Here is a 21552-nt window from a genome sequence, read left to right as displayed (position 1 = left end):
CAATTGTTACTCTCTTTTGCGCCAATTCATGAAATGCTATTCGCATTACAATGAGAGGAAATTTTTTTTGGTGCTGTCTTTTGGCTTTGAATCCCTTTTAGAAATCCAATAATGAAAAATTTTCTGCTGATCATCAGTGTGGCTCCAGGAGGTGTGGCTGGCAGCTTTAACACAGGGAATTCAGTATTATCTGGTTTGTTTAATTATAAATTAAAGAAATTTTTAAATCTGCAGATAGCTTAGAAAGGTTATTAGAAAAATGCCCTACACTTCATAAACATTTTTGAAGATGCTTGGAGAAGTCTTCTCGGTCTGCAAAACACAGTTAAATTTATAAGCCAAGACTAATTGTGGTAAGGGTTTTGCCAAGAAGCATAGTGAAGACTAGCAAAGAAATCTCATAGAAAAGCTATGTGACCAATTTTCCATGTTGTGTTAGGGCCAATAAAATGTGCACAGAGTATTACTAAAATAACATGGAGTACCAAGGAACTGTGATGAGAATAAGTAAATGATACTGTTGAAACTGTTAAAATTACCATCATTCCTCTCTGGTATAGCATTTTCCATAGGAAAGATCAAGAACTGTACATTGCTTAATAGCTATATGGTTAGTTAAACATAGTCATATCTATTATATGATGTGCTTAACTAAGAATTAAAAGGACATATCACAACCTACCGAAGAATGCAGAAAGCTGTGGAAAAGGTAGTGTGGATAAAGGAAAACAAAGCAGAAATATTGTTGCTACCAGTATAATGGTGTAAGAGTTTGAAGTAAGAATACGAATTTCACTTAGAAGGTAACAGTTGGATTTGTTTTCTCTCAATAGTTTCAACTGAAAATGCCCCAAACTTTCTATTTCTGACTGCATTTGCTGTCAGCAATTATTTCAGTAATTAAAGCAGTACATGGATTATGATTTCTTACCCAGTACTATATGTCACTCAGAGAAATCATAAGTGCTGAGCTATTGGTGGTGTTTTTTCCTTCAACATTAAACAAATATTGGCTATCCATCACGATCCAAACCAGATGGTTTCATTGCCTGACTGATCAGTGGCACTCAAAGTCCTGATTCTCTGAAGTATGACCTGTTTGCTTGTTTGCAGAACCTGTGGACAGAACTTAGTGCTTCATATTTTATGATACCTAGCAGATTGTAAGAAAATAAATCTGTACTTAATTTATTCTGTAGGTACATTTGCAATATTTGTTGCTGCCTACAAGGATGTAGATTACACAAGTTTTTTGGAAAGTGTTCATGACCAACTCTTTGTGTTCATTGAAATGTGCTGTATTGTTAATGAACACCCTCATGATACTGAATATATGAACATCTATTTCCTTGAAGGGTTCACTGTTAAAAAAATGCAGAAACCCACAACCTCAAAACCGCCAGTAACAAAAATGCAAAGATAAAATCTTACAAGTATTCCCCGTTAATCCTGAGATGTTTATCACATTCCAACAATAGCATCTGGGCACTGATAGTTTATCCCTTTTCAAATAAAAATTTAACATGTTCTGATTGCACTGGACCATGTTGGTACAAGCAGCATGAAGTCACACTGCTATAAAAGAGGTAATAATTTCTAAGACTATGGTTCTTGCCTCTATAAGGCTCTGTTGATGAGTTCGAGGGGAAGCAGGGTAAGAGTGCTTCGGTGAACAATGACCAGAGAGCTGGGAATGGTTTCAGAGTTTTTTGTAGTTGCTGCCTTGAATAGTCACAATCTGGCTAGCATCCCTGTAGGATTTATAAAACCTGCAAATACCAAGCAGAAGCTCAGCTTCTGGTTTGTTTGTTGTGGGTTGGTTTTGTGTTTTTTTGGTTTTTTTTTTTGTTTGGGTTGGTGTTTGGTTTTTTTTTTAAGAAGTGGAAAGTGGTTTTTAATCATTTAAACTTTCTCTGTTTCTCTCCACTTGAAAATACTGGTGAGAGGAAAGAGAGAGTTGAAGAGAAATATGTGGGTGCTATCTGAAGTGATAAGATAGGACCAGAGCACTCCACCATTTTTGTAAAATAAGTAACTTGAAAAGCATGGCATTTTACTGTGCAAACAGTTGTCTATGAGATCTTTCACATTTGTCTCTGGAGGGCAGTACTCTTCTTATGCAAGTGATTCATTTGACAAATGTGAAAGCATTTTCAGCCAATGAATGTCATATTTTCAGAGCATAACTAAAACTGATATATTATACAGGCTTCAGGCAAATATTGCAATTCAAATAACATTCACTTGTAGCTCAAATATGAACTGAACAATCCAAGTTTCAATGAAGACAGCTGAAAAACCTCCTAGTGGTTCTAGCTGGAGGACTATCAAATAAAAATGAGCTAAGCTTAGTAAATAAAGCCATTAATATCATGAAGATATTTTCAACAAGTATGAGATGTACAAGTAACAGATGACAATTTTGATGAATAACACTTTAAAACTTTTTTTACATCTCAAGTTACTATACTTTAATAAGAGCCTTTACTTTGGAGAGTTACAGATGGGAAATTAAATTGGCAATATTCACACTCACTTACCCACATTAATGAATGCTGCTTTCCCCTCCATCCTTCATTTAAATAATAAGTAATCAACTGACATGACAAATTACATTTTACTATTCCAACTGTTAATATTCTTGATTCACCAAAATCAAGTAATTCAGAAAATTTTACTGGAAATATAATTTGTTAAAATAATTTATGTCTATATGATTTGTTTAAAATCATTTATTGAAAAAATGACTGATACTGATTCCTAACTTTCTAATTAAACAATATGTAGTTTCTGCTATGTTAGAGAGTTTGACACTTTAGTTGCAATGCACTATATTTTTAAACTTTGGTTTGTGTCTGACAAAGTTAAGATTAAGTACATGTTGATTAAGCTGTCCAGTCATTGAAACATATTATACAGGAGAACGTAATTTTCTTTTGAATGACGTTTCCAAGAAGGAAATAAACTCCATTATTCATTCAAATGATGGTGGATAGATCTACAGCTTTACTTAAAAAAAACCAAACAACCAAACCCAAACAAAAAACAAAAATCAGAAATAGTTTTATCAGGCTTTGAGAGTAATTAACTGAAATCTCTTGGCATAAGAGTTTCCATTCATTTGCCTTCTTACTATCTGGGAACAATCAACTGAAATACCTGTACTGCTTTCCCTGAAATGTGACTATTTTAAAACTTATTTTTAAAGAATTTTTACTTTTGGTTTCTATGTTACTTGATAAAGTTGGAGAAAACTGTTAAAGCATATGTGAGAGCCTGAAGGAATTAAGGGGTTGTAAGAAAGAAAAATATCTACTTTAAAAAAGTTATTGAAATAACTTTTTTGGTGTTTAGCCCTACCAAAAACATTGGTTCAGTTGAATTAGTGGAACACTTAGTAGCCTTTTTTGTTTCAAGAGAACTTAAATGTAGAAATACTTCAGATGTGAGGGGGTTTCAGTAATCCAAATCCTTATTAGAAATTATGAAACAAATTATTATACAATGAGTAGTAAACTCAAGATACGGTTTCAGTAATATAAAGGAGCCAAAGAATTATACTGCCTTGTTCTGAATAAACATCAAGCTTTATCCAAAAGCACAATATTCAGCAGTTAGAATTTGAATGGTCTTGAATTTTCTAGCAACTATTTCAAGAGATTGGTTAAAACCTGAAATCATGCAAGACTCACCTGCCTTGGAGTTTGACTAAGCACTCCAGTTCTCTTTTTTGGTTTGTTTTGGAAATTCTTCCTAGTGTTAGACCAGTATGCTTTTTCACTGAGAAATGAGTGAAACTAGGTATGAATGAGGTTTGCTTTTAACTTGTAGGTTTCATTTGTAGAACTAAGAGTAAAATTAAGAGGCTGTACATGTCTCACACAAATGAAATGCTCCTAAACCCCTGCAAACTGAAGTAATTTCATACAAGTGCACCCTTAATAAAATATCTTTGATGCCACCCACGTTCCTCTGCTTGAAGTGAGCAGATCAAAAATTCAACTGATAGAGCGGAAAATAAACTGGAGACTTTATTTAAAAAGGGCTAGATTCTCAGTTTGTGATTTTCCCAGATCAGTGGATGATGTGTAGCTGCATTATTCAAGAACTACTTGGAAACAAAGTTTGAATCAAGGTAGCAGTGTCCCCTGTTGCTACAAAAGGAAGAAACTCCTTGGAGCCTCTCTGGGGGCTTATGCTTCATGTAATCTGCTGCTGTGGTACAGTGGAGGAGGTAGTGGGAAGAGCACAAACTGCTAAATCCTTTCTCTCTTGCTCCTGTGCTATCCAACTGGGAAAGTAATAACTGTTGCTGTTGTTTCCTCCTCCAGCTGCAAATCAAGGCAGTCAAGGGAATGATTTTAAGATCTGACCCCTTTTACATTCAGTATTTATATAGTACTAGCGAGAATCTAGCCTGGGATTTTTAGTGTGCTTCTGAAAGAGACCGAGCCTTTGCTCATAGCTCCAAGTAGGAGGTTATATGAAATTGTGATCTTAGTGGGTGCAAAATGCCTTTCATCTCAGTCAGCCTCAGCTTTTCATCAGTAGAGCTCTGCATCAGCCTGGAGGTGTCAAAGCCCAGGCTTTAGCTGTGTCTGTCCATGTACCTGCAATATCAAACACATGGTTCTTACATACTTGACAAATTTTATATTACCTGGGTAAGAGGAGAGGGTTGGCTTTGTGTGTCAGGATATTTCTCTTCTTTGTGACTGGCTTGTGAAGAATGTACTCCATAGGACTGAACGCAGTGCTTTAATATACAGAACAGGAATACATTCTATACAGAAAGACTATGCTCTTGCAACTGAAATTTTGGTAAATTCAAAGAAACGTCCTTCTAGTATACAAACTCTCTGTAAGAAACCATGTGCTTACAAGGAACTGTTAACTTTGGGATTGTATTCAGATTTTGAAAGCCATACAGTAGTCGGTATTGTAGTAAATACTTAAAATGATATGACTTGTGAACAGAGAAGGGCTGGTGGATGATGTGGAGGTTGGAGGCCGACTAGGGCACAGTGATAATGAAATAATAGAGTTCTCTATTCTTAAAGAGGTCAGGAGAGAGCTAAGCAGGACTGACATTCTGGACTTCAGAAGGGCTGACTTTGTTTCGTTTAGGCACCTGCTTGAAAGGATCCCCTGGGAGATGTCTTGAAGGGTATAGGGGTCCAGGAAGGCTGGGCACTCTTTAAGAAGGAAGTGTTAATGGCTCAGGAGCAGGCGGTCCCCAGGTGCTATAAGAGAACCTGGCACCAGAGAAGACCACCCTGGCTGAACAGGGAGCTTTGGCTGCAACTCAGGGAGAAAAGGAGAGTTTACAGCCTTTGGAAGAAGGTTCTAACCACTCACAGTGATTACAAAGAGGCTGTGAGGCTATGCAGGGTGGAAATCAGGAGGGCTAAAGCCCAGCTGGAAATTAATTTGGCCTCTGAAATCAAGGATAACAAGAAAAGTTTCTATGTCAGTAGCAAAAGAAAGTCCAGGGAGACTCTCCATCCCCTGCTAGATGCAGGAGGAAATATGGTAACAGGTGATGAGGAGAAGGCTGAGGTGCTTAATGCCTTCTTTGCCCCATGCTTTAATAACAAGAATAGTTGTATTGATGAAATCCAGCCTCCACAGCCAAAATACAGAGACTGGGAGAACAACCCCCCTGCAATCCAGGAGACAGTTAGTGACCTGCTTCATCACACAGACACACACACGTCTATGGGACCAGATGAGATACACCCGAGGGTGCTGAAGGAGCTGGCTGGGGTGCTCGTCAAGCCACTTTCCATCATTTACCAGAAGTCCTGGCTGACCGGGGAGGTCCTGACTGACTGGAAATTGGCCAATGTGACGCCCATATATAAGAAGGGTTGAAAGGATGATCTGGGAAATTACAGGCCTGTCAGCTTGACTTTGGTGCCCGGGAAGCTGATGGAGCAGCTCATCCTAAACACCATCATGCAACACATGAGGGACAACCAGATGATCAGGCCCAGTCAGCGGGTTTATGAAAGGTGGATCCTGCTGGACAAACCTGATCTCCTACGGCAGGGTGACCTGCTTATGGGATGAGGGAAAGGCTGTGGGTGTTGTCTACCTTGACTTTAGCAAAGCCTTTGACACCATTTCCCACAGAATTCTCCTGGCAAAAATGGCTGCTTGAGGTTTGGACAATCGCATACTTTGCAGGGTTAAAAACTGTCTGGATGGCCGGGCCCAGAGAGTTGTGGTGAATGGAGTTAAATCCAGTTGGCGGCTGGTCACTAGTGGTGTCCCCCAGGGCTCGGTGTTGGGGCCACTCCTGTTTAACATCTTCATTGATGATCTGGACGAGGGGATCGAGTGCACCCTCAGTCAGTTTGCAGATGACACCAGGTTGGGTGGGAGGGTTGATCTGCTCGAGGGTGGGGAGGCTCTGCAGAGAGACCTGGACAGGCTGGAGCCATGGGCTGAGCCCAACTGGAGGAGTTTCACTAAGGGCAAATGCCGGGGGCTGCCCTTGGGCCACAACAACCCCCAGCAGCGCTACAGGCTTGGGGAGGAGTGGCTGGAGAGCTGCCAGTCAGAGAGGGACCTGAGGGTGCTGATTGACAGCCAGTTGAACAGGAGCCAGCAGTGTGCCCAGGTGGCCAAGAAGGCCAATGGCATCCTGGCTTGTGTCAGCAATAGCGTGGCCAGCAGGGACAGGGAAGGGATCTGACCCCTGTACTCGGCACTGGGGAGGCCGCACCTCGATTCCTGTGTTCAGTTTTGGGCCCCTCACTACAAAAAGGACATTGAATGACTCGAGCGTGTCCAGAGAAGGGCAACGGAGCTGGTGCAGGGTCTGGAGCACAGGTCGTACGGGGAGCGGCTGAGGGAACTGGGGGTGTTTAGTCTGGAGAAGAGGAGGCTGAGGGGAGACCTCATTGCCCTCTACAGCTACCTGAAAGGAGGGTGCAGAGAGCTGGAGATGAGTCTCTTTAGCCTAGTAGAAAGCGACAAGACAAGAGGGAATGGCCTCAAGTGGCACCAGGGAAAGTTCAGACTAGATATTAGGAAGCATTTCTTTCCAGAAGGGGTTGTTAGGTGTTGGAATGGGCTGCCCAGGGAGGTGGTGGAGTCCCCATCCCTGGAGGTGTTCAAGAGTAGGGTTGGTTTAGAGCTTAAGGATATGCTGTAGGTGGAAACTGTGCTAGGCGAACAGTTGGACTAGATGATCTCCAGGGTCCTTTCCAACCTAGATGATTCTGTGATTCTGTGTGACTTCTATTTTACTTTACAAATTAATTTGATATTATTACCACACCTATTCTAAGAAAAATAGACCTTTGAATCTGTTGTGACTAAACACAGGTAAAGTTAAGGAACACTCAAAATTACCATCTGTAGGGTCATAAATTAAGCATTTTAATTATACTTACATATAGAAGGCACTAGATTAGATAGCTAATAAATAACAGTGTTGGGTTTTTTACAAAACTAGAAAGTGTTATTCCTCACTAAAAATCTGTGTTAAAATTAAGTCCCCATGGAGCTACCTGCAGGAACATCTTTCTGCAAACTGGAAAAGCAGCCTTCCTAATAGGTGATAAACATCAAACATGCATAATTATACAGTTCTAGATTAATACCACTTTTATCATGTTAATAGTAATTTTAGTTTAATTAAATTATGGAATCATTCCATAATTTACAAAAGGCATTCAACCAAAAGGCTATTGATTGTTAATTTCTCTCTGCAATAAGATTTCAGAATATATATTGAAACAGATGCAGTGCTCTTACCATAACTGTCCCTTTGTTTGCAATGGTAAAGAAGTTAATGATTAATGTGAATACATATTACACCATACAAGTAGGTTATGTAACACTTACACAGATATGTTCTTATAATATTTTATTTTCCTACGATTTGTAGTTCTACATATAAGAACGTATTTTGCATTTGATCAGACATCTACTTGTTATAAAGCACTCCATTTTTTCCTCTTTAATTTTCAGTGGATTTATAGAATGACAATCTGCTGAATTCCTTTTCCATTGCTAGCAGCAGGAATATGTTTCTGATTCATGAGTCAGACATGATAAAAAAATTTAGAAGAACAGCTAGTGGCTGTCCACTGTATCTGAAATTCAATCTTATTGGACTTAAAAGAACTCAGTGGAACTTTATGGTTATACATAAAGTACAGTACAGTTTCTTAAGTGCCATTGTGCTGAATTATAACAGGATTACTATCAGTGCTGTAATCAGTGGTAGATACTACTGAACAAAATTAATCATCATCTAATGTGCATGTCAGCATTAGTTCATTTCTTGTACAGACAATGCAGGTGATTCACTTTATCACTGTTTACACGGTATGCAAACTATTACAGAAGTAGCTTCTCTGACAACAGGTGGACATTATTAGGTTCCTAATTAAATTGCTATATATTTTCTTTTCTAATACAGTTATCCTTGTTAACTCTTTAATATATTGACCTTCAATGTTATGTTTTTATCTCAATTTTCAATGCTTTCTATTATACTTAGACAACATACTTCCCTTACATTCAAGCCAAAAATAAATTACAGTGGTTTGTAAGAACTGCATGTCATTATTAGTCCAGGAAATGAAGGAACAATATAAGATGCTCCCCATTATTTTCTGTACATTCAAATTACTTATCTTCATTGCAGTATCATCATAGATATCTGTTAAGAACGGCAGTGCCATTCTGAAGGAGCAAGAGATACAAGAGTTTATTTAGTACACTGTTAATGCTACCACCATCAGCTGAAGAAGATCCTTGAAAATATTGGCAAAACCTTTGTAAAAAAATATTAAAAAGCAAACAAAATTGTTATTTTTTCAACACTATTCTATTTTTCTAAGTATTTCTTGAAAGCAGGGATATGTTTTTAAAAAAGAGATGTGAAAGGTTAAGAATCCTAGCTAACTTCAAATGGCATTTTCTTATGAGGTAAAATGTTACATTTTATTTTATGGATCTCTGTGCATTTTGGTGTGATATACACAGAGAACTCTGAGATGCTAATACAAGGCTAATAGGTGGGCATGTTTGGAGCAGTAGTTCTCATATTCAAGCCTCAACTCACTAGGGAGGTTCCAGTCTCCTGTGAGAAGGCTCAGGCAAGTTCAGGAAAATGAAAAGAAATTTATTTTTCTAAATAATTTTCAGTTACAACTCTCAAATGTAGAATGTTCCGTTGCGATTGAGTCTTCAGCAGACTTAGTACTTGTGAGAATTCTGTGGTGAAATAAGCTTGGCAAGTAAGAAAAAAAATGTGCCTTGACTTCACAGAGGAAAGATTGACAAAAAAGGATCATATACTTTTTTTTTTTTTTTTTTTAATATATAGAAAGGTGCTAGTTCCATTTATAGCATATTTTGCAGGGAAGCATAAATATTCTGTGCTTTAGTAAAAAAATGTTCTGGCAGTGTCTTAGCACACCAATGCCATAAACAACTGGCCATATACAGGTTTTTTAAAATTTAAATATAAACACTAGTAAGTGACTGGAATGAAAGTCATATATTTAAATGTAACTGAATGTCTGCCTTAATACTGTGCCTTGTGGTTCAGTTTCTACTTCTGTAAAATATAAGTGACAACATCCTATTTGTACTTTTGGATGAAGTGGATGAAAAATGCTATGTAAAGATTCATTATTCTTAATAATAAAATAGTGCTACTAATTATGAAATAGATATACAAATGGAATACACCAAGGCTGTAAGTAATATATAGCTCTTACAGTATATATGCATTACCCTTCCTTATTATAAAGCATTTTTAAAATGAAACCTCGGTAAGCCTGTATATGGGGTTTGCATGGCAAGGTTTTGGTAGCAGGGGGATTACAGGGGTGGCTTCTGTGAGAAGCTGCTAGAAGCTTCCCCTATGTTCAACAGAGCCAATGCCAGCCGGCTCCAAGATGAATCCGCTGCTGGCCAAGGCCGAGCCCATCAGTGATGGTGGTAGCGCCTCTGGGATAATGTATTTAAGAAGCGGGGGGAAAAACCCCTGTGCAATTGCAGCCAGAAGAGAAGAGTAAGAATATGTGAGAGGAACAACTCTGCAGACACCAAGGCCAGTGAAGAAGGAGGGTGAGGAGTTGCTCCAGGCACGAGAGCAGAGACCCCCCTGCAGCCCCCGGTGCAGCCCCCGGTGAGGCAGGCTGTGCCCCTGCAGCCCATGGAGGTCCACGGTGGAGCAGATCTCCACCTGCAGCCCCTGGGGGACCCCACTCAGAGCAGGTGGATGCCTGAAGGAGGCTGTGACCCTGCGGGAAGCCCACACTGGAGCAGGCTCCTGGCAGAACCGGTGGCCCCGTGGAGAGAGGAGCCCACGCTGGAGCAGGTTTGCTGACAGGACTTGTGACCCCATGGGGGACCCAGGCTGGAGCAGCCTGTTCCTGAAGGACTGCAGCCTGTGGAAGGGACCCACGCTGGAACAGCTCATGAAAAACTGCAGCCTGTGGGAAGGACTCACACTGGAGAAGTTCATGGAGGACTGTCTGCCATGGGAGGAACCCCACACTGGAGAAGGGGAAGAGTGTGAGGAGTCCTCCCCCTGGGGAGGAAGGAGTGGCAGAGACAACAGGTGATGAACTGACCACAAACCCCATCCCCTTCCACCTGCACCACTTTGGGGGGAGAAGGTAGAGAAAAGTGGGGGTGAAGTTGAACCCAGGAAGAAGGGAGGGGAGGGGGGGGAAGATGTTTCAAGATTAAGCTTTTATTTCTCATAACACTATGCTGATTTGTTAGGTAATAAATTAAATTAATTTTCCCCAAGTCAGATCTGTTTTGCCTATGATGGTAATTGGCAAATGATCTCTCCCTGTCCTTATCTTCATTGTATTGTCTGTCCCCTGTCCAGCTGAAGAGGGGAGTGATAGAATGGCTTAGGTGGGCACCTGGTGTCCAGCCAAGGTCAGCCTACCACAGCCCCAGTTTAATAGGAGCATGGTCACAGAGACTGGTCTGGCTTTCTGAGATCCAAGTCTCATCAACTCCTTTCCTTTGGAGGTTACCATCTCTGTGGTCTGTTAAATTATTGACTTGACTGGTCTCTAACTTGATGTGAATTAGGGTGTATAATTTCTTAAAATAAATGAGAATGTGCTCAGAAGAACTGTTTAACCAGCATAACCAAGATGATCTGCAGTTTGTGAGGAAAGATGGTCTGGGACAGATAATGTGATGTACAGAATACTTACTCTGATTACTCTATACTTTGTGGGTGGAGGCTCAGAGAATTTTTTGACACTTGCAAGTGGAGGAGCAGATAACACTTCTAAAGAGATAAAATCATTCCTCCAGAGGTTTTGAGATAAGCTTAGATAATATGCTTAGATAGGCACATTTTAAACAGATCTTTCTTTCTCCACATTGCACTTCTGTGAGCCTCTGAGAGCAAACATGAATATACTAAATGTAGTTATGCAGAATCTGGGTTAACAACTGACTAGAAAGCAAATACATCAAATTGTGCTCGGTGTCTAAAATATTAGGTGTACTCAGAAAATATTGGATTGAATGGGGAATATCAGAAGTGCCCTTATAAATGCAGATACGTAAGATCAGTTCAGACTGATCCAAAGGGCAATGCCAGTGTGATTGTGAGGCTGCTGTTTTTCATTTGTGGACAGTCGTGATGGATAAGGGAAGTCCCTGTCATCTGGGAAAATGTTAATGTTACAGCCATCCTTAAGAAAGGCGGGGAGAAGGATGAAAGTATTACGGACATATCACCCTCACCTCAGTTGCTGGAAAGGTCCACGCACATCTCTGAATCTATTTCCAGACCTGTAAAGGACATGAAGATAGTCAGGACTATTCAACATACAGATTTACCAAGAGCAAGTAATGTTTGATTGACTTGACTGCCTACCATGATGAAGAGACTGTGCGGAAGAGAGAACAGTGGGTGTAACTTGCCTCCAGTTTAGTAAGGCTTTCAAAACAATCCCCCAGAACATTCTCACTGGAAAACTGAGAAAGTCTGGTCTGGACAAGCAGACTGTTAGTTGGGATCAAAGGTAGGGACTGCTGGCTCAACACCTGGCTGGCAGCTGGTAATGAGCACATGGCCTGAGGGGTTGATACCAGAGCCCGTGCTAAGTGCAGAGTTTGGCACCCAGACAGGATAACCTGAAGCACCGGCACAGGCCAGCAAGTGACTGACGGTCACAGCCCTACTGGAAAGGACCTGTGGGTTTCAATGGACTGCAGGGTGGATAGCAGCCAAACAGTGCACTCTTCACCACAAATAAAACTAACTACGTGCCAAAGGGGCTGTAGCTAGTGGATCAAGGGCAATGTTGGCAGCCCAGGAGAGGATTACCAGGATGGTCAGGGCCTAGAGCACACCATCAGTGATGAGCACTTGAGGGGGCTGAGCTTACTTAGGTCTGCTGTGGAGGAGGTGAAAGGTGATCCAATGGCAGCCTGCAGCTACTTGAAGGGTAGTTGCAAAAGACAGCAAATTTAAGCCCTTCTTGGTGGTGACATGCTCTTTAAGGAAGAGCAAGGGCCCCTGACTGGGATGTTCAGACTGAGCATCAGGAAAATCTTCTTCATTAGGGATGTGATGTGGCACTGGAGCAGGTTATCCATGGAGGCTGGGGAATTTCTATTGCTGGAGGTTTTTTGAGGTTCAGACAGAGCCATCCATGGCTGATGTCATCTATTGCTGATGATAGTCCTATTTTGGGCATGAGGCTGGACTGGACAACCTCATGAGGGCCCTTTCAAGCAGCAGTTCTATGATTCTGTGAAATTATGTTGAGGTTGGTCACAGAAGCTGTGCCTAATTTTAGGAGAGTAGAGAGAACTAGCAACTGTGAAATACAGTCCCGCTGCACTATGGGTCTGGAGGCAGAGACGGGAAAAAGTTACCTCTCTTCTCCAAGTTTTTAATGGATTTGCATGCAATATGCCTATATCCCACACTGAAATTATCCCCATTGTACATTTAATTTTGGGTATTATTCTCCCTTTTGTCTCACTTCAGCCTTTCTCCTTTCATCTTCTTCCAATTTCTTTGTTCTATACATGCTGTCAAAATTGTCACAGCCTGTACAGCTGGGAAAGTGGTAGCACCTAAGATATCTGGTTTGGAAATAGTCTTGTATGTCTGGATAAACAGCAGGAGAATCAGAACTTGATAAATGCATGGGTTTAAACTCAAGTTTTATTCAGTGAAAGTACTACTTTGGCTCTTTCCCAGTATTTACAATATTGATCTCAAGTTACTATCTTGTCTGAAATTGTTTGGTGAAACCAAAATTTATTAGGGCAGGAAAGAAGAAATGAAGAGATGACAGATGATTATCAGGATTATCTAGGAAAGTACTGTTGGCTTGGAAAAACACAGACTGGGAGTTCTGCCCAACAGAAGCTTGGATGTACATGGTTAGGTGAATCTTGATTTTAGAGTGCTGTGTGTCTGGGAAGGAAGGCTCGCTTTTAAGATGGAGAATGGAAAAAAAAGCATCAACACAAATTCAGAAATTCAGAAAGAAATGAAGTTTAAAATGATTGCAGATCTGTGATGGAAAGGGATAAAGGATGGTAAGACCAATTAAGTGATTGAGGAAGTAGAAGATGTGCATGAAAACTAATCAGAACAGCCTAATGAGTAGATAAACACTGACTCGAAGAAAATAATAATGTTTTTGTAAAGGTACTGTAGAAGAAACATTTTTTGAAATGCATTCTTGCTTAATACTGATACTCGCAAACAGAATAGAGTGACCAGACAAATACATATTAATAGTTTTCAAGTGAACACCTGCATCTGTCTTTTTCATATTTTGTCAGGAGTGTAGTGATTATAATTTTGTTATGAATAGAAGATGTGTTAGTTTTTAGAGTATTACCACACAGTACAAATATGAATTCTGCTTTTTTTTAAAAAAAAATTAAAAAAAAAAAGGCAAAAAACCCAACAAACCAACAACGTCCTTCGTTCCTGATTATTCATTGTATATGAGCACAAAAGGATCTGAAATGTAAAACTAATTTTAAAAAATCTTTTTTAGGATGAAATTGATGTCCTGTATATTTTAACTTTTTTTTTTTTTTTTTTTTCCTTTTCCTGCGGCAGTTAGAAACTCCTGAAACTAGTGGTTTATGGTATAAAAGCTTCCCTGTTAGCAGTAGGCTCAGCATTGCTATAATTAAACCTTCCTCGCATTGACTTACAGCCAGTCTTACTCTCAGCGGGGAGAGAGCTTACTCATCGGGGAAGATGGCAGACCAGGTGGAAGGTTTCAAGTTGGGGAACAGACGATTTCTGAACCTGATGCGACGAGGACTGGAAGTAGGATACAGGGACTAAGGGGTGTCGGGAGCCGGAGTTTAGGGAGTAAGCACCCATTTTTAACCCACCGCGAAGTTCCCGGTGGACTGGGGCGTGAGCAACTTCGCCATCTGCCGCCGCGCTGCAGGGCGAGTCCCGCTGGGGGGTCACGTCCGGACAGGAGCGACGCGGCTGCCTCGGCGCCGGGCAGGGAGAGGCGCGCCCGGGGGGGGCGGGCTGGAGCCGCGGCCGGGAGAGACGGGCCTCCCTCCCCCCCGGGCCGGGCATCCCCCCCTGGGCCTTCCCACGCCGCCCCCGGGCCTCCCCCGCGCCCACGGCAGCCCGCTGCCGGCTCCGCTCTCCGCCGCGGCGGCTCCAGCCCGGCTTTAAATATTTCCGAGCGGGAAGCCAGCCCCTCTCCTCCTCCGCCCCCTCTCCCCGCCTCCCCGCTCCCGGGTGGCCAGGAGGACTCGCCGGCGCGGCGGCCCCAGCCGCTCCCACTCCCGGCCGAGGGGCGGTGCGGCAGGAGCTGTCCAACTTTTCAGCACAGTTTCCCCGCCGCTGCCCGGAGGAAGGCGGCGGCCGCCGCCCCGGCCCCCCCCCGGCCCCCAGCGCCCCGGCCCGGCCCGTCCGCCCGCCCGCCCGCCGGCAGCATGGAGGCAGAGCGCGGCGGCGGCAGCGGCTTGTCCGCGCTGCCCGGCGGCAGCGACGGCGCCGGCGGCAGCGACGGCGCCGGGGGCAGCGGGAGTCTCCAAGCCCCCAAGCATCTGTGGCGGCACGAGCAGCACTACCCGCCGCAGCTGCGGCAGCACCAGTTCCTCCAGCACCAGCAGCCCCCCGGCCCGCCGCCGCCGCCGCCGCCCGCCTCGCGGGGCCGCTGCCTGGCCGGGGCTCGCGTCAGGCACCGCGGCTACTCCGACACGGAGCGATACCTCTACTGCCGAGCCGTGGACCGCGGCTCCTACGCCGTGGAGACCGGCCACCGGCCCGGCTTGAAGAAATCGCGGATGTCCTGGCCCTCCTCTTTCCAGGGACTCAGACGGTAGGAGAGGGCTTGGCCCAACCGCTCCGGCCGTGTCGCGCGCGGGGGCGCGGCGCCGCTCTCCCGCCCGCCATGGCTGCTCCCGGCCGCGGGGAGGGGGGAGCCGGCGGGGGGCGGCTGAGGAGCGGGCGCAGCGGGACTCCCGTCCGGCCGACCCCGCTCCCCGCGACGGGGAGGCGGGGAAGGGGGCGCCGTGCGGCTGCGGAGGCTCCCGCAGGGACGTGGGGCCGGGCTGGCGGGACGTGGGGCCGGGCTGGGGCTGGCGGGCCGGGGCGCCCGGGGCGGGAGGCTGCGGGCAGCGGGGCGGCTCGCCCCGGCGCGCCTGGGCAGGGCTCGCCTGGAGCGGGCGTGACCGCGGCGCGGGCGGCGGCACGTCGTCCCATACGCGCTGCCTGCGGGTGGAAAGGCAGTGGCGGCACACGTGGGTGGGAGCGGGGCCGCGTCTGTGCCAGCACGGAGCCGGCGGCCCGGCGGCCAGCGCGGGGCGGCCGGCGGCGCGGGGCCCTGCGCCCGGCTCCGCCCGCGCCCCGCTTCCCGCCGCCGCCGGCGGCTCCGCCCGGGCCCGGCTTCCCGCCTCCCGCTTCCCGTTTGCCGCCGCCCCGCTTCCCCTTCCCGCCGCCGCCCGGCTCCGCCGCCGCCCCGCTTCCCGCCGCCGCCTGCCCGGCTGCCCCTCCTCGCTGGGGCTGCCCGTGCTGCCCGCGCTTCCCGGGAACCCGCAGCGCCGGTGCCGAGTGGGGAGGGACGCGATCCGCGCGGTGTTTGCACAAAGTTAAAATAATGAGAGCTCCGGGAGGTGGGAGACGGTCTGGCAAATCCAGGGTTAGGGTCCTGGTAGTTTGAATGGGTTTAGACGAGAAAATAGGCTAATGGTTTCTTAGCCAGAGGGAGGAGTCCGTCATCTACTAGTCTATTGTTCCCCGTTAAATGAGCTGTACATTTATTTTGCAGTGAGTAGCTCAACAATACCTGTTTTGCCCTCGATGGCTATCGCGAGTGTCTGTTTTAAAATCAAATTTTCCGTCAAAATCAGTAGGACATTGCATTTGATCGATCGATTTATTATTCGGTCTTCATTTTTAGTAGCTGGAACCACTTCCTTTTCATGGAAAGCCATATGCTTGTATTTGAATATTAAGCGGACATTGCGAATAAAGGATTTATGGAGACAACTGGTGGGCAGAGGGACAATACTTAATACTCAGCTACTTTGTAGATTTTTGGTTTCCTGGATAATCAGATTTTTATAGCATGATATGCTCGATGAATAAATAATAGAACCCTTTCTGAACGAAGACTGCTTTGTGTGTTTCTGTGGTACACACTGTATTCTTTATTATGGAGCATTGGCCATAAATCTGAGCAAGACATACCTGAATGTTCTCTGGCAGTGTTTTTTTCTATTTCTACCCGATGTTGGCTTCTTTTCCATTTCACATATAATTGAGATATTAAAGGAGGTTCAGCAGTTCTAGATTAGAACTACACTTTAAAATCTGCCCTCTAATAGCTTTGGTTTTCATGCAACCATTATTTTTCTACACCTTTGTATCACTTGTGTGAATTCATGCTTGTCCAAAGTTAAGAATGTTAAATTTTTTACTATGTAAGAAATGAAAGAACAGATCATATGCTTCAAAAATGAGCAAATGTTCAATTCTATGCTTTTTCCAATACATTTCTGTTTCTTTTATAGAAAAAACACCAGACATCTAGGGTTTTCAATCTTTAAGACTAAATGCGTTTTCTGAATGCAAAGCAGTTTAATTTTTGTGAATGGTAACGGTTGTTTTGAATATATGAAGCATTATTCCATAAGTGATTAGTTACTGAGGGGATGACAAGCCAAGGTGAGAAGGAAAAGCATGCATATTATGGGCCATTAAAAAATTTTGAATTACCATTCTTATGATATGTATTTAAATAGGATTTTAAAGTCTCCATGAACAGTGTCTTGATTTTTTAAACTACCAGTCATTTTGTAAGTAAGTGCAACAATGTTTTGACAAGACATGCTGCTTTAAATTTGAGGGGAGGGTTGTCAGTGGATTTTATCTTCATTTTATAGGATTAGTGAAAATGCTTCAGATGTGCCTTCTTTTTAGATGTACTAAAGCAAAGCGGAGTAAAGAAGCTCAATAAAATTGACCATTCCACAACTTTCTTAGAAAAAATAAATTCTCACGGTTAAATAATTTGAATGAAACCAAACAGCTATGGTATGGAAACACAAACTGAACTGCAACAAATTGCTTTAGAAATGTGTTCAAGCACTATCAGAAAAGGCTGTTTTTTCGAGGACTTTCAGGTTCTGGGCCAACTGCTTTTTCTCATGGAAAGCAAAGCAAAATATCTTCTTAGTGTTCTTGTAAAACCAGTAACTTGCAAAAAGCCCTGATGCTTTTGAAAAAGGCACCATTCTTTTCTGAAGTATTTCGGTTCCCTTTTTATATTGACTTTTTACTATTTCTCCTTTGTTTAACCTGTTTGTCAGAAGAACATTTCTTAACGGATTCCCATGGATCTGTTATGGTCTAGGGTGATAAGCTTGTCTTTCAGAAAACCCCAAATTACTCTGAATATGAAAGGGTGGGAAAAATTTTGTATAGAACTGTACAGAAAACACACCATGTATTAGGGATAGTATTAAACATTAATGGCTCAAATGTTCCAAAACTGTATCTATAGCATTGTTTTACCAGAATATGTTTTGGTTTGCTTTGAAGATGTCTTAATTCTCAAAACATCGGTGAAAACCATAAAGGAACACTGATGAGGCCAAATATGCAACTTTGAAGTTTCTTCTATTTTAAGTTTTGTAGAGAAACTTAACTTTTTTTGTAGAAAACTTAAAAGTATGTAACAGTTATATTTTTCAAAATAAATGAGAAGAAGGAATTACATATGTTAAAATTTGAGTTACAACAGACTAGTGTATCTTAAATATCCAGACTGAAGAGAGTTAACACTTGAAAGCAAAAATTCTAAACTGAATTACTTGAAAAAAGCAGTGTGCTTGTAGTTCAGAAAGTGAAGTGTTTATAACCATTTTAATGCTTACTCTGGCTCCATATGATCATCAGTAACTTTGCACACAACTTATTTAGTACAACACTGTATTTCCTTCAAGGAAACGATAGCATTTCATTACACAGAACAACGTATCAGAATTATTGATTGATGTCTCTTTCTTAAAAGTTAAGATTATTCCTACATTTTCAAATAAGGAGGTAAGTGCTTTGAATTCATATACACAAGAGCTATACAAAAGCCAGAGAAGTCAAGAAGATTAGCTGGGACTATCTGTAATCTTTTTTTTTTTTTTTTTTTTTTTTTTTTTTTTTTCCCCATTGTCTACTGTGTGGTCTTGGGCAACTCAATCTCTTTCTGACACTGTTTTCTCATGTGTAAAATAAAAATAGAAATAGAGTGATTACAGGTTTATGTTAAAGTGATTTTTTAGATCATAGAATAAAAGGTACTATGTAATAATAAATAGTACTAGTAGAATTGGGAAATAAATACTTCCACTCAAATAATTTTCCAGTTGGAGTGCAAAAACATTTAGTGTAATAAATGGAGCTGAAGTGCTGGTTATCTTCAAAAATTTTAGGTACCTCTATTTGCTTCTCACATAACTGTCATTATTGCACGGTCTATATTTACACTTTTGTTATTTTTTTAAAAAAATAGCATTTTTAAAGGTCATTAGTCATATGTCAGTTAAATCATCTTGCCATGTCATCTTTCTATGTTCTATTTTTCACTACTGAAATTTCAGACTCGAAAAAACAGAGAAGAAATACCATCAGTCCTTATTCCACTGTGGAATCTTCTACAAGAAGATGTTGTACCCTTAAGATGCATCCTAATCTCTCAGACCTTAGACTTCTTTTTATCAATTTTCCCAGATCTGTTTTTAATAATTGGTCTCTGTAAATTTTATCTCAAGTGGTGTACAGCTCTAAGCTTCTTCACAAAACCAACTTTTCGTCTGTATTTATGCGTAAGCAGCTTCACACAGGTAAGGCAACATTACCCTTTTGCAATCATGCAATTCTGGTGCTTGTTCCCTCATGCTGCCTATTTAAAACTGTACTTTGATAATTGGCCATTAAATTTAGTTGCTGTCAAAAACACCTACATCCTCTGCCTTTCCATTTCTTGTATGGGACTAGGTCTAAGCAGGTAGCATCCACCACTGCATTCCTTACACGTGGAGAGTGCTCCAAAGTACTGATATTTTCTTGACATGTCAATCTTATCCTTATACCGCACAATAAGGGGTTAAGAAACCAAAATAACATCCGAGATTGAATGCAGTGTGGTATGTCACTGGTCCAGAGGCTTTATTAAGAGAAGAAAAGAGTTTTATGTGTTAGTTTCTTGACTTTCTGAAGTCTGAGATTTGACCCTGTAATCATTTAGCTAGATAAGTCCTTGATTCCTGTAGCTACAAATAGAGCACCTGGAAAAATAACAGTGCCTTTGCAAATCTTAGCAAAAGTCTGCTGTGTATGCCAATAAAACGCACCCTTTCCATCCTAAAACCCGTTCTGTTCTCCTGCTTGGTTTGAAAAGCTGCTTTTGATCTATTATGTTCTGACTACTTCCACACATCCTAAGGAAAGGGAAGATGAGTGTTTTCCAGTTTACAGGCCAATAGAATATGCTCTCAGAATTTAGTAGCAGTGTCTAATTAAGAATTTTGTTGTTTACTTGTCTGGCAGTGTTTTATTGCTTTGTTTACCACTAAGTGGTACTGTCACCCAAGATGTTACAATAATTAGCATATGCTAGTCCTCCCTCAGAGATACAAATAATTTTTACAACTTAGTAAACATAGTTGGATTAATGTTTTTTATGATTTGTCCATAAAGATAAGTTAAATAAGAAACTCATATTGTCAGATGTTTTAAATAAGTGGCTATAAGGGCCTTACTTTCATGTTTGTTTCAAAAGGCTTACATTTTTGCATTGTTAAGAGTTGTGTGACCTGAACAATACAAATAGCATGAATTTTCATGCTATTTCATGGAATTTGTGAAAATATTATCTTTTAAAATTCACATATTCAAATAAGTTTATTTTAATATGAAAGTTGGTGCAAATGAATGGTGCCAATTTCCTAATTTAGTAAGTACAGAAACCTGGTAATTTAGCAGGACAAGCCTATCATAATCAGAGATTAATCAGGATTTAAACACTTAAAGACATAGCCATATGAGTTCTACCTTAAAAATATTAATATAAATGTTTAATGTATTTCTCAATGGGAACTATGAAATACAGTTTTTCTTTTAGTATTTTTTAATTTCTTTTAGTATTGCTTCCTATGACTTGCACCCTTTGTTTCACATCATATCACTGTGCACCTCCAAGAGTCTGGCTCCATCTTGTTTGTATCCACTCTGTGATCAGAGAGGTAGCATAGCTCTCCAGGTATGGTCTCACAAGTAGTGAATAGCAATTCCACAGGTCTAGTGGAAAGTCTAGTGCTGGAAGCGTTGTTTTCCACTGCTATTTATTAGATACACTATTATAGGAATGACTGAATGCTTAGGCAGACTAGCTTGCATAGATTACCCCTTTACTCTTTCTCCTTGTGAGGGACCTGTAGCCTCTTTCAGATTTCCAGGAGAGAGTTCAGCTGCAAGAATAATCAAGGGGAAAAAAAGAGGGAAAAAAATAACTGTGCCTTCCTATCAAATAGTTTGTTGGGGAAATTAGTATTACTCAGAGATACTGTGAACATTCCCCCTCTTGCCCCTCCTACCTTGGTGCAAGGTGATCTAAGGCCGTCCAGCTCCAGACAGGAAAAATAGGCATGATGGGTATGGCTTGCTCGAGGGACAGCCAGTCCTCCCTCTAATTCCAGAAATTAAAACTCTTCAGAACAAAACTCATACATAAGTCCCTAGTCCAATACTTGAACCTACGCTTCTGACTTTTGAGCTTAACTTTCTGTTACTTCTACTGTTCTGAGGTTTTTGAGGAGAGCGTGAGGATGCCATGAGGCTGGAGATTGCAAAATGGGCCTTGAAACCCAATTCCTCTCTTTCCTTTTGCTGCTGTCATTATAAACTCTTCCAAGATATGTCCTTCCTGGAAAACAGGTCCATTGCTCTGTGATCATACAGTGTAGAAAAACTGCTGGGTGGCTCATCTCAAACAATTGCAAAATGTTATAGGAAAAGAAAAGCAAAAACCTATA

At 42.1% G+C, this 21552-nt stretch overlaps 1 protein-coding gene across 3 annotated transcripts in view; it reads left to right on the top strand.

The window, feature by feature from the left end:
- PDE4D (phosphodiesterase 4D) overlaps positions 1–21552 on the top strand; it is a 633293-nt gene that overhangs the window by 202146 nt on the left and 409595 nt on the right. Inside the window, exon 1 of one of the 3 annotated variants that reach the window (XM_074932343.1) lies at positions 14271–14320. The exons of 1 other annotated variant lie outside the window; for it this stretch is intronic. Coding sequence is in view for 1 of the 2 variants with exons in the window: in XM_074932336.1 (XP_074788437.1) it covers positions 14953–15341 (389 nt within the window). In the remaining variant the exon portion in view is untranslated. Of the gene's footprint in view, positions 1–14270; positions 14321–14952; positions 15342–21552 lie in introns of those variants that run through there. One more of the 3 variants, XM_074932336.1, reaches the window with a different exon arrangement.

Source organism: Athene noctua, chromosome Z (genome assembly GCF_965140245.1).
Source record: "Athene noctua chromosome Z, bAthNoc1.hap1.1, whole genome shotgun sequence".
Lineage (NCBI taxonomy): Eukaryota > Metazoa > Chordata > Aves > Strigiformes > Strigidae > Athene > Athene noctua.
Note: the sequence above shows the minus strand (reverse complement) of the source record. Positions and strands in the feature narration are given on the sequence as shown.